The sequence below is a fragment of the Eulemur rufifrons genome, chromosome 2 (genome assembly GCF_041146395.1).
Source record: "Eulemur rufifrons isolate Redbay chromosome 2, OSU_ERuf_1, whole genome shotgun sequence".
In the NCBI taxonomy this organism is placed as follows: domain Eukaryota; kingdom Metazoa; phylum Chordata; class Mammalia; order Primates; family Lemuridae; genus Eulemur; species Eulemur rufifrons.
In genome coordinates, this window is record NC_090984.1 from 112,677,677 (window position 1) to 112,691,559 (window position 13,883).

A 13,883-nucleotide genomic window follows, 5' to 3' on the forward strand; every position below is an offset into this window, starting at 1 on the left:
TCTTGTCTGATCTTGGAAGCTAAGCAGGGTTGGGCCTGGTTAGTCTGTGGATGAGAGAAGTCCTTTGAGATAAGTCAATTCAGCATATTATTCATGGAAAAGTAAAAGAGAAACTAATAAAAAAAATTATGAAAAACAGTGTATTAATCCAAAACTCAAACTTGGGTAAGAGTAATCAATTTTTATCATCAAACAATAAAGATTATTCAATACACTTAATTTCATGAAAATTAATGACAACACTTGGGTGTTTTATAAAAAGGAACTCTGGATACATTTTAGTAGCACTGGAGAATGGGGCTTCCTCACCTCTATGGGTCTCTTTTTCTTGCCAACATTGTTTGTCTGGAGTTTCTCTGGCTGCGGCGGGGCCCTGCTCACTGGGGGCCTGAAACAGAGAAAGGGGAAGGAGGAAAGGCACACAGCACTTGGAGCCTTCACTGAGCCTCCCACATCTGCCCTCCAGAGAGGTGTCTGTCACACCCTCCCCCAGATGAACCCATTCTGTGTTTCACTAGACTGCCCTCTACATCTTGATAGCTTCTAAAAGCAGGAAGGTGGAAAGAAAATATTAAAACTTTTATTCATTTTACATTTCTTTGGGGCATGCTTTATAATGTAAATAATATAATAACACAAAAGTAGACTGTTTATAAACAAATTAACATACCAAAAAATTTCTTGATGGGTGCATTAACAAAGTCTGGATTATTACTCATCTTGCACATGGCAGGTGCTCAACACATTCTCCTTGAGGTTGAATTTTGATAATGTTTCTATGAACTATCTTTACCCTTGGCAACATAAATCACATCTGAGTTCAAATTTGTACTTATTACCTGTTCCTCCATACTCTTACCTTCTTTACTTCCTAAAGTCCCTAGTATTGATAAGTGGCATCGCCATTAATCACTCATTAATACTCAAGGGAGATATTTTACAGTCACAAAGCACTGTAAACCATACAACACTCTGTAAAAGTAATTACTATTACTATTGCCTCCAACTTTTCCTCTTCCTTTATTCTTACTGTTTACTAAACATTTATCAACTTTACTTACATAGGAGCTCTCAAATATAGCCCTCTCTTCTCTGTTCAGAATCTATTTATAATGTCCCATGTCCCAACAGGTGTAGAGAGTTCACATTTTGAACTATTTAAATGTGGAAGCTCTTCTCTAAAACTCATTAATTAAAAAAAAACCATTTAGTTTATTTATCTCAACTGTTATTCAAATATTTAATAACCTAAACATTGAATGTAAATCAATCATGCATCAATTCCTCCCCAAATTATAAGTCAATATTCAATTTGTAACAACTGAATCAGGAAATGATAAAAATTAGCTTTCCTGTGGAAAAAAATTCCAACATTTATGAATAAGTTTCATAATATTAAAGGGATTAAAATACACTTACATTTTCAAAATGATTATCAAGTTATATATCTATAAAAAGTAAATGAAGTGTTTTGTATCTTAAACATGCAATATAAAATAAATGTGGGTTTTCATATATAACATGAAGCAGCATGTAGACTATATAAGCACGACTGGTGTCATAAAAAACAAATGTCCTTATCAAAATATATAAGGAACTTTTCAAGTTATCATAGAAATTTTGGTTTACAACCTTCTTCATATACTTTTTTGAATGTTTGTAAGTAAAAAGTAGAAATTGATTCCTAATATTTAACATTTAAAAATATTTCTGCTAGAACCTTTGAAAGAATGGATAGAGTGTTGGCTTTTCTTCCAATTCAATTTTGTTGATGAACTTTATTCAATGTTACTTACTGTCTGACAGCTTTAATTGTAACCCAAACAATAAACAGATAATTTTTATTCTATATAATCCTATGTAACATTTAAACATATTTTAATTTTTATAAAGCTCTTTATATAAGACATATTATTGCTTAAAATGAAACTATACAACTTACGAAATTATACATGTTGAATGGGTATAGTTTTAGTAAAGCAGTTACTTATAGTGTAAGCCAGTAATTACGATGCTATCTATTTCAGGGATACTAATTCCAAAGGGAAAAGTGTGGAAAACTGTGAACAGAGGTAAAGAATACCAAGTAACATAGCTCATTAATGGTAAATATACCAATGACAAAATTAGGCCTTGTAAGCATAGCAAAGAGAAGATTACCTGGAACCTCTTTTCAGCAGCAGATAAAAAAGGGAAAAGATTACAACGTAAATTTGAATTTAAACACTAGTAAAATACCTCCTGTAATAAAGTATTTTTATAAGTTTAATAAACATAAATTATATTGCATATATTAAAGGCCTGTGATTTTGAGGTTATTATTGCATATAAGGCTTAAATTACTCCATTAATGGCAGGGAAATCAGAAGAAAGAAGGTGAAAAAAGAAAAATGAGAATTCAGCATGTTTTATGTTGTCAACTTTAAAGCTTGCCATACTTATTTTTCTGCAGTACAGTCTGAATTTCAAGTAAAATATTTAAGCTTATCTTTGTTCTTAAGAATGAGCAGTAAAATGTTAACCAAGTTGAAAGGCTAGTAGAGATGGAGCTGCTTTTAAGTTAAATGTCTAAGGAGCCTAAGCTCCCCCTATTCTGACCTAACAGGGCTCCCCAGTCAGCCAATCCAAGCAGGCAGAATGAGTCACTTAGGACCTGCTGGATTTGGGATTTTGCTAGTGAAGGATGCTGTATTTTTTAGAAATTTCCATTAGCAGTATATTGACTGAGGCAGAATTGGAAGGAATCACAGAAGTAATTTCATCCATCCTCCCACTGAAACCAGGAGCCTTCTTTACACGTCTAGAACATCCCTGTACAGCACGGATGATAAGTGGTCATATAAACTCCGTATGACCACTGCTTGTGACAGGGAGTGGCTTGTCACTTCTACATAAAAAGCCATTCATATTCAACACAGCAATTATATCTACACTAGTTTTCTTGTTCTGGAGCAAGTGATTCCCAGAACAATTCATTACTCTTTATATGAAGTGCCGCCCAACCTCCCTTCATCATGTGCTTCCTTCTAGATCACTGTAAACTGTCAATTCCCCTTTAAAACACAAAGATGAGTACTGAATAAGCTGCTCTAGATATGAGGTTAGATCTGGATGCTTTATTTCTGTTAAAATAGTGTAAGATTATGTGGACCTTTTTAAAAGTTGTTTCATACCTGGACTATTTATTTATTTATTTATTTTAAGAAATAGGTCTTGCTATATTTATATTGTCCAGGCTGGTCTCGAACTCCTGGCCTCAAGTGATCCACCTCACCCTACCAAGTAGCTGGGACTACAAGATGTGCATCACTGCACCCTGGCTGGACTCATATTTTTGCACACATCACCTTACTTAAAGTGAAGAATGGATTTTTGTTGTCTGACAAATATTAAGGGATGCTTAATATTTGAGTTTCTATGCAATCTGGTCTCAAATCTACTTTTTTCATCCTCATCTCCAGGCATGTTCCTAGTGGTATCTTTTTTACTTGTAAAAAAGACTAGCCATTTCCCACATTGTCTTGTTTCAGAAAATCTCTGAAGACATTTTCATCTTGCTAAAGGTAGCTATAAAAGCATCCCAAAGAGTCCTTTCTTACATATGTAATTTTATTAAACAAATACCATAATTATTTTAATGTTTTTAAAAGAATGAATAAATTAAACATGTACTAAATGAAGTTAACAATGTTTATAAACCAAAAAATCTTTTGCTGAAAAATGTGTGTGGTTTGTGTGGTTAAGTTTCTTTTTATGAGACTCTGAAACTTAAGGAAAAACTAAAACTGTCTAGTGTGTAGTAGTTTGTAAAGTCATTTGCAAAACCAATTTATCATAATGAAGACTCTCATAATAACCACATATAAGCTGGGCATGGTGGTACATGCCTGCAGTCTAAATGCAAGTCTTTTGTAGGATATGTCCTATTTCATTTTCTAATTCTTTCTTGACAAATGTAGTTAAATGTTTTATAGGGAAAAAATCAATATCTTAAAATACTATAACGATCAAAATAGGACAAACAGTAAATTTTTGAATGAATTATTTTCTTTAGTAAAACACTTACCTTACTACTCCCTGCCTTGAAAAGGAGCAAGGGGGAAAAAATAGGGAAACATACATGAAAATTGGTGATGAATAAAATATAGCGTTTAGTTAACAGAAGAAAGGCAACACATTGACAGAATTCTAAGGAAATATGAAAATGCCTAATTTATGTCACATTGTTTTGAATATTTTTATTCAAAATGACTGAAAATTTAACTGACAAAAATTAACTACTTTAAATACACAACATTTGCTACAAAAACATTTTAAAGAAATATTTTAAATTATTCAAAATTAAATATTTAAATTAAAATTAGGAGAAAAAACTCACAAAAGTATCAACCAAATAGAGTAGTTATCAATTGTCATCAGAAACAAATCCTTTAAAGAGGACAAGATATTTGGTAAGTATTTGTTTTAATTATTTATAAAGTGTTTTGTTTCATATTTGATGACAATATATTTTATTTAAAATACAAGGCATTTATTTAAACAGACCATATTATCTCCTCATAAATAAGTTGGTAAAAAAAAAAAAAATTATGTGCATCTCTTTATTGGATTCAATTTCTATTCTCTCTCCCAACTCCATCACATATATTTATAAAAGTTAGCAAATAAGATTACTTTTTTATTGTCTTCAGCAGAGAAAGATTACTGTAATCATATCAACTTTATATGTATGTATTATTCCCTAAACTACTCACAGATAGTATCACCACCAACATGTATTTAAAGACAAACATATTTTCTAAAAGGTGCTTGGAATTGTATAAAGCAAGAAGACTACTGTTACTTAGTTTATGCAAAAAATCCATTTAAATAATAAATTTAATTTTTAATACTAGTTATCTTTTTATTTATCTAGTTTTAAACTTCGTTGTTACCTCTCATCAATTGAAGGTTCTTTTTGTTGCAAATGAGGCTTGATTCCAAACATCGGGCGAATATTTGTAGATAAGGCTCTGATGGTGTAACTGATTTCATTCTCTCTTGTAACATCACTGTCATAGCCTACCATCAAAATATAAGTTGTTCTTGAAGTGATTACCAAGGAGATCAATTATGATCTTATAAATTGGATACAAGGATGTTCAACAATATGAAATAAATTAAACTGTGTTATAACCAAATTATGAAATAATCTGTAGCCAATAAAAATGAGATAGAATATTTGATATGTAATGTTGTTTTCAAAGTATTAGTAAGTGATAATAGCAGGCTAAAAATATAAGTCCAATATGATCCCACTTCTGTTAAAAAACATTATGGATATAAATGCACATACACCTGAGAATATACCCCAAATATTAACAGAGGTTACCTCTGAGTGGTCAAATTATGGATGCTGTGTTTATTTTTTATTGCAAAAAATATTTTCCATAATGAGCTGGTGTATTAGGAAAAAAAATCTAAATTATTTTAAAATATGAGGATTGATATAAAATTTATTTTAACAGTACTTATTTAAAATATCCTGGTCTTTCATAGGTAAATGAAGAATATCCAAGTCATCAATACATGTCAGCCTGAAGTTCTTGAGTCACAAAACCAATTTTGATGCTCAATAGACCAAAAACACTAATGCCACAATTATTCAAACATTATTATTACTTGTTTTAACTTCTGCAGTTTAAATAAGTTGTGCAAAATTTTCCCTCTGTTTTTATTAAGATATAATAAAGTGACTTACCCCCATCTTCTTCAGAATCTATGTCAGATTCTTCACTATCACAAGGCCTTTTTTCCCGATATCCCTCCATCTCATTTGTCCACACCATTAAAGACATATCTGTACCTCCTAGGGTAACCAACATGCTGTCATCATAAGTCCAGCGAACATTTGTGACATGTGTACTATGGGCCACATATCTCTTAAACTTTCCAAATTTTCCCTAAAGAGGAAAAAAAAATTCAAACAATCATTCTGAGAAATTTTATTTGACAACTCGGTTATAATTTTGAATTCCTTTTATTTTTCTTAACTTATGATTAGGAATTTATCGTTCCATGTGCAACATGTAAAAATAACCATGAGAAAATAGTAAAACTCACTAGAACAAAAAATACCAATTTGCAAACCTGATGAGGATAGAATAAAACCAGTAGTTTCATACATCATACACCAAAACTCTTTAGGAAACCAACTTGATATTCTTCATTAAAAGCATAAAAATGTTTTTATGTTTGACTCACCCATCCCCCTTTTAGGAATCTTTGCTAAGAAAATGCTATGTGTGCAAAAAATACATACCACAGTATTTACTTATAGCACTAAAAAAATTTAAATACCTAAATGTTCAATAAGGTAATAGCTAAGTTAATTACAGTGTATATCTATGGAATAGTGTATGTCAATTTAAAATGATTACGCAGATATATTACTGTTGGAAATAAACACAGTAACTGAGAAGGGACACAAATGCCTATGCACAGCACAGCTATGTTAACAAAAATTAATTATCAGTTGCTTTGGTGTGTGTGTGGGTATACGCATACCCATGTAAATATCTTTCATCTTAATTCATCAGTGCTTTTGTTTATAAGCACTACACATAGCAATGTATTTTATTTTTTTGTTTGTTTTGTTTTGGGACAGGGTCTCACTCTGTTGCCTAGGCTAGAGTGCAGTGGCATCATCATAGCTCACTGCAACCTCAAACTCCTGAGCTCAAGCAATCCTCCTGCCTCAGCCTCTTGAGTAGCTGAGACTACAGGTGCATGCTACCTAATTTTTGTATTTTTTGTAGAGACAAGGTCTCACTATATTGCTGAGGCTATTTTGCTTTTAAATATCGAGAAAAATTCACATTATAAATATTGGCAACTTTTAAATCTACAACACTAGCATTACCAAGTTACATAAATAAATTTCAGATAAAAGCATCATTAGCAGGTTTTAGATGGACATCTTTTCAAGGGTGTCAAAATAATAGATGTCCTAAACAAACAGTGATGGCAAAATCAGTGAATTCTCTGGGAATAAAGACTCTTAACAAAAGTTAAGTTTGCACTCCACTTCTAACACAGCCTTACTGGTCAGGGGCGGTGCTCATGCCTACAGGTGGCCCACACCTGTTGTCCCAGCTACTCGGGAGGCTGCAGTAGGAGGATCACTTGAGCCCAGGAGTTTCAGGCTCTAGTAAGCTACGATCATACCACTGCATTACAGCATGGGAAACGGTGCAAGATGCCGCCTTTAAAAAAAAAAAAAAAAGTTAGGGTTGGAGATCTGTCATCAAAGTGCTGCAAGAAAGTAGTTTTTCTAAGATTGTGTGGTTCTTACTAGAGTAAGGTGAAGAAGGAATCTGTAGACCAATATCCTAGAATCTACAACTAAGGGATCCATACCATCCGGAATGCTGGAAATATCTGACTAATAAATGTTTTAGTGGGACACATTCTTATCAACTAAAGTTCTACCATTTATATATATCTAAAACAGGAGTCCGTGGAGTATTTTCTTGGCTGTCTGAGTTTTCAATGAGAATTTTTAAACCTGTGTTTTCATATCAATGCTGATCTAAAAATATTAATAGCAATTACTTAAGATCACCATGAACTGAATACCATAATATGACTCAGTGTCCTATTTCAAATTTATGTTTATGTTCGTGTTGGTGCTGGATTATAATATATAACTTAATTTGTGACAATTAAGAAATACATGTATCTGGACTTGATGCATGAATTTTATTTTCATGCTAAGCAAAAGCCTAATGTTCTATAGTTGTTTGAATAGAGGGAAGTGGTAAAAAAATTGAATAATCACGTAGCACACAGTAGCATAGGTATGTAGAACTCCAAAGAATCTGTACAGTTTGGTTTCAACAACAACAAAAAATCATTCAACACATTAAATCAATGTTATTTTAATTTTATAGGTGTTGTATTTTGTATTTAATGGGTTAAAACTTACTATTAATGGTGTATATTTAATCAAAAGAATAGTAAAATTATTTAAGTTAATATTGGGGATAAAAGAAATGTTTCTTTTAAAACGGATATTTACATTACTCAATATTAAAAAACACTGTAGAATATAATATATAACTTAAGGCATGGGATTATAAATTATAAATAATACTTTCAGATAAGTTATAAATATGAACCATAATTCTGAACCTTTCATATTACACTATTACATATTAAATACATACTATCCATATTACAACAATGAGATGCTATGACAGGGCATTACCTTAACCTTTTCATAATTTATGATTATTAGGAAAGTTAAAGAAAAAGACATACTTTAGTAGGATATCTAAATAACTTCACAAATCCCAAATCATCCCCAGTAGCTAGGACCATTTTGTCACTGGTGAGGCAAGAAGCAGTTACATCTGTGACTTCCCCAATTACTGGCCAAATTCCCTCACAGCATAAACCAAGAACACTTGTCCACGATGCCCAAGCAATTTTTTCTACCTAAAAAGACAAAAACAATGCAGTAAATTTGTAATGTCTAAACCTAAAAAATTAACAACCAAAATGTAAACACTTTTCTTTGTAATTATGTGTTTCACAAGTAAAATTAAAGTTTTAATGAAAAAAAGTTAAATTTTTAGTTGTCTTGTAGTTTCCCAGAGTCTAATACTCCTGCAGAAAAATTTTAACATAGTATTATTCGGGATGTACTTATATATCCTCTGTGTGTTCCAGATGCTGAGCATACTGTGATAAATAAGACTTTTTCTCCCTTTAAGCTAATTAAGAAACATTCTTACAGTTCACGTCTAAATTTCTACTAATGTATAAGCATGTTTTCCAACTAACCATTACCAGAAATTAAGAACTTTTATTTACAATCTCTCCCTTTATTAAGCCACTTTAATGTTAAATTTGTTGAGCCCCTCTTCCTAGGCCATACCAAAAAAATAGCTAATATTGTCAGGCACAAAACTAAACATAATTTTGGTTTTTATTTTTAAAAACAGGAATCTGCCAACAAATATCTTGGGCATATGGGTTCCAAAGATGTAGCAGACATGCAGTACTTCAATCTTAGATGGCATGTCTTCTATTTGCTATTGCATGCTTCTTGTCCTTTGAGGAAAGTATTAATAATTAGAGCATAGCTAGATATACAAGTGATTCGTTCCTTTTCTTAATACTTTGTCTCTTCCTTTACCCATCTATGTATTCTGTCCCAATAAAATAAATCCACTCAAGAATATCTGTAATTTGAGAACAGGCTTCACACATAACTAAATAATGGAAAGTAGGCATCAGTTTTCCAACCACTCTTATTCATATAAATAACACTACAAGCATCACTATCTTCCTACCTCCATGCTGGGGATGGTTTGTTTTTTCCCTCTGGGAGCTTCAAAGAATAACTGTTCTTTAGCACCAGTGTTGACCTGTAAAAGCTTTCCTTAAAAAAATTAAAATATATATACACATATATAAAAATATATAAATAAATACATATACCACTAGTATGAGATTTAAATTTTATGGGAAAACTTATGCTTAAATATAAAAATCATTTTCCTGTGCAATCAATATATATTAAGAGCATTTTATTCTCTTAAATTCCATAAAATCAAGTAAATCAATTCGTAGATGGTTTAATTTTTGTATATGTATACAAACTATTTCTGTTGTTATGCATGTACAAAAAACACCCTAGAAACAAATATTGGAATATTTTTAAAAAGCAAGTGTACTTGTTTAACAATATTTGGAAAAACTTTAATTTACAATACTACGTTTATAGAGTTGAATACATGAAACAATAAAATCCTTAAAAAGGAGGAATTTAAAATATTTAGCATTTATCAAACTTATTAAATACAGTCATATGCCATGCATTCTGCTCAAAACAGAGATACTCAATAAATTATTTGTGTTATATAATTATGACTATTTTTAGGAAATGTATGTATTTTATATCAAATGATGAGGGAAATGACTTTAAAATCTTCATTAATATTTCTAGTTTCCAAATTTGAAGTTAATTTTTATTACAAATTTATCTGACAAAAACCAGGTTATCATCATGACTAAAAATTTTTAAATTTGAAAATTTTTTAAGCCCGGCACAGTGGCTCATGCCTGTAATCTCAGAACTCTGGGAGATAGAGTCGGGCAGATTATTTGAGCTCAGGAATTCGAGACCAGCCTGAATAAGAGCGAGAACCTCTTTCTACTAAAAAATACAAAAATTAGCGGGGTGTGGTCATACGTGCCTGTAGTCCCAGCTACTCTGGAGGCTGAGGCAAGGAAGATCGTTGAGCCCAGGAGTTTGAAGCTGCAGTGAGCTATGATGATGCCACTGCACCCTACCTGGGTAACAAAGTAAGACTCTGTCTCAAAAAAAAAATTAACTATTAAAAATGTTTAAAAAATTTTATTATAGGTATATAATAGTTGTATAGTAAATGTTTTATATAATATTTAAATTACTTTATAAATTAAACTTATCACTTACTGCACTACATTTGAATGACATTAGGTGAAGTATTGAAAAGTCTTTTCATCTTCAGATGCAAAATAAAGTAGTAAAAAATAATTTTGAGAAAAATATTTTTCACAATGCTTGTGAACTCATCTGCTGAATCATTTTTGTTTCTTTAAAATAGCCATACAGAATCAAATTAAATTTTCATAAAATATTAAGTTATTTAAAGTCTTACCTCTAATATCCCAGTCAATGTGGGTTATGTAACTGGTAGCTCCTTTGCATACTCCTACTCGTTTACTACTCATTACATTGTATATATCTATGAAGCTGTCATGGGATGCTACAGCTAGATATTTCCCAGAACCTATAATAGAAACATATTTGCTTGATATTTTCTACCTTTGGAAATATTTTTTATATTTTGCAACTAGGGTTAATTTTCCTAATTTTTTTTGGAAAAATCTTAGGTGTTTCGTAAGTTACATTATAAGAAGACAGATGTGTCAAATGCCAAATGATAACATTTTTCAAGTATATTATAATTAAAAATTTTTTTAGTGTAACAAATTAGTTCAATGGAGAGCAAATGTCAAAAATTATATGCAATGTAATTTTGATATTTGTATTTAACAACAAAAAACTCCCCTAAATTTAGGAAAAAAATGAAACTTAACCAACATAAGTAAATTTTGCCTTAACGTTAGTAATTCCTACATTACAGTAGGTTTTGCAGTAGATAGTGACTACGTGGAAACTGATGGAGTAAAATTAATGCAATTTCAAAAGCATTACGAATATAATGAAAACAGTCATCCAACCCCTTTTATGTTACAAATGAGGAAACTGAAGCTCAGAGAGGTGCCTTAGCCCAAGCCACACAGAAAATTTAGTGACATAATTAGCACTAAGCCAGATGTTTGCACTTATCTAATATAGAGCTTTTCCCTCTTAACCACACTGCCTCTCCTAGTCAAAAAGTAAAATTCTGAGATAAAATAAGTTAATAAAAATTACACATTGAAACATTTGCCCCAGTTAATAATACAATTTCAACAGAATCTTACCAGGTGAAAATCGAATATCTGAAATAATATCTTTTCTGTGGTGAAAAGACACAAGATCCTCTAGAGTATCTGCATTTGCCATCAAGAAACTTCCATCATTAAGACCTACAGCTAAAGCTTTACCATCAGGAGAAAAACAGCAACACCTCCCACCTGAAAGAAAAAAAGAGCATATATTAGGTAATTTTTCTTTAATTTTAAAAAAAGTATGTGTTAAAACAACCTTTAATTTCAAAGAGGATACCAATATTTATTATGTCCTCAAATCAACATAAAAAAGGAGTCAAGTGATATAATGATTTCTATAGAAATTGGTAGTATAGGTTTTTAAGCAGGAATTAAAACTAACTTGCTTCTGAATGTAACAAAAACAAGTACTGATATTTACCTTAAAAGAAATTAAGTTGATGAAAAAGAATGAGCGATTTTAACTAACATAAAAATCCAATGACATGTGGAAGTTTTTTGGGGGAATGGAAAAGGGATGCTACTTTTGTAGCTTCTATCTAACAAATCAGAAATTTAAGAAATAAGGCAATCTTTATAAGAATGCTTTAAAACATTAAAAAATTAGCCAGGTGTGGTGGCACACAGCAGTCCCAGCTACTCAGGAGGCTGAGGCAGAAAGATCACTTGAGCCCAGGAGTTTGAGGCTGCAGTGAGCTATGGTTATGCCACTGCACTCCAGCCTGGGCAACAGAGTGAGGCCCTGTCTCTGAAAAAAAAAGAAAAAGAAATAAAATATTTAAAAAATGGTAATAGGCAATTATTAGATTAAACTAGGACAATACACCCAAAATTAGACATGAAAAATGATATTAAAATCATTAATCTTATTATTAATGATGTTAATATTAATTTTTTTAAAAGGGTCAGGCTGTATTGGTAAACACACACACACAAAAAAAACAGGCATACCCTGATAGCAACAGATGCAGCAGGCATATTCAAAAGCCCTAAGGCTTTTGGTATGTTGCATGAGATTTGATGGGGGAAGGATAGAGTATATACAGCCTAAGCACAAATAAATAGAGAACAAGCAGTCATATGATTATCAAGCATACGTTGGTAATGAAGAAATCTAAGATGTGATTTCTGGGATTTGAGGGTCAAGAAATGATGATGGCTTGGAACAGGGTGGCAGCAGTGGAGGTGATTAGAAGTGGTAGGATTTGGATATACTTTCAATACAGAGCTGGCAGGACTTAGACCAGATGGATGTGGAGTAAAAGGTAAAAGTCAAAGCTACGTGTTTACTTGACTGGCGATGCCATTTACTGAGATGGGAAAAACTAGAGGAGGTACAAGTGTTTAGTTCTACATCCATTAAGTTAAGAATGCCTATGAGAAACTCAAGTGAAGACACAAAGGAGCCAATTGATACATTAATACTTCTCTGGAGCTCAAAGCAGAAAAATAGAGCAGAGATATAAATATGGGAGGGCAGTAGCATACAGATGATGTTATAGCCATGAAATTGAATAAGAATTTGTTATTAATTTATTGCCTTTCAGCTCCAAATCCAACATTCTTTTTCCTGCTATGTGATACTGGAGCTGGACAGTGTAGACATTTTTCCTTTGCTAGTTGACTTGATTTGGGCCAACAGATGTACTGCAGGGACATTGCAAGGCTAAAGCAGAAATTTTTCTTCATTCCTCTGGTGTACTGGAGGCCAGTAGATTGATGGGATGGGTGAAGGAGGGGGTTCTCTGCCACTAGATCAGCTATGGCCCATATACTCTGCCAAATTTCTTTACTATTGGCAGGCTTTATTTTCCTGTGGCACCCACACCCTTTCCAAAGAGATCTGAGTCTCAGCCTGTGGTAGAGGAGGAAGGTCCATCCTTTAAGTTAATTCCTTGTTCACTGTCCATTAGCCCTATGGGTAGTAGTTGCTTTCTGCTGTTGCTACTGCTATACCCCTTAGAATCCTCTTTTACGTCTTTCAGTAGTTAACCACCTTTTATTATTTAACACTTCATATTAAATTTTGCTTCTTCAAATGACTACTAATATAGAATTGGTACTATAGGGGTCTCAGGAGACAAACCATCAAAGCTGGGATTTTTGGAATTGATTTAGTCATGCCTTTGAGCTTAAGCAGAGTGCTAAGCCCTTGCCAATGGGAAATGGGATGCTAGTAATCCAAGGTATACACTAGTATCACAACTAATCACATTATCTCCTGTTGTTGATTGTGATGAAGTGTCTACTGAGGTAAGTGCCTTGGGAGCTCACAAGGGAGCTTGACCATTACCATAATGACTACAGGACTGTGTTTTACAATAGATTCCACTGAGAGCATGGAGCATTTACAGGAAGAAGTAACAAGTGCAGGTCCTTTAACTCTCAGCATG

General features: G+C 32.3%; 1 protein-coding gene across 4 annotated transcripts in view; it reads right to left on the reverse strand.

Moving 5' to 3' along the window:
* The window catches only part of EML5 (EMAP like 5), a 132,779-nt gene that overhangs the window by 36,406 nt on the left and 82,490 nt on the right, over positions 1 to 13,883 (reverse strand). For 2 of the 4 annotated variants that reach the window (XM_069489129.1, XM_069489138.1), the window contains exons 22-28: positions 11,524 to 11,676; positions 10,692 to 10,823; positions 9,339 to 9,427; positions 8,302 to 8,478; positions 5,741 to 5,942; positions 4,935 to 5,061; positions 310 to 388 (exon numbers count right to left, since the gene is read on the reverse strand). In XM_069489129.1, coding sequence (XP_069345230.1) covers positions 310 to 388; positions 4,935 to 5,061; positions 5,741 to 5,942; positions 8,302 to 8,478; positions 9,339 to 9,427; positions 10,692 to 10,823; positions 11,524 to 11,676 — 959 coding nt within the window. Of the gene's footprint in view, positions 1 to 309; positions 389 to 2,160; positions 2,170 to 4,066; positions 4,082 to 4,934; positions 5,062 to 5,740; positions 5,943 to 8,301; positions 8,479 to 9,338; positions 9,428 to 10,691; positions 10,824 to 11,523; positions 11,677 to 13,883 lie in introns of all 4 variants that reach the window. The other 2 variants (XM_069489111.1, XM_069489121.1) reach the window with 2 other exon arrangements.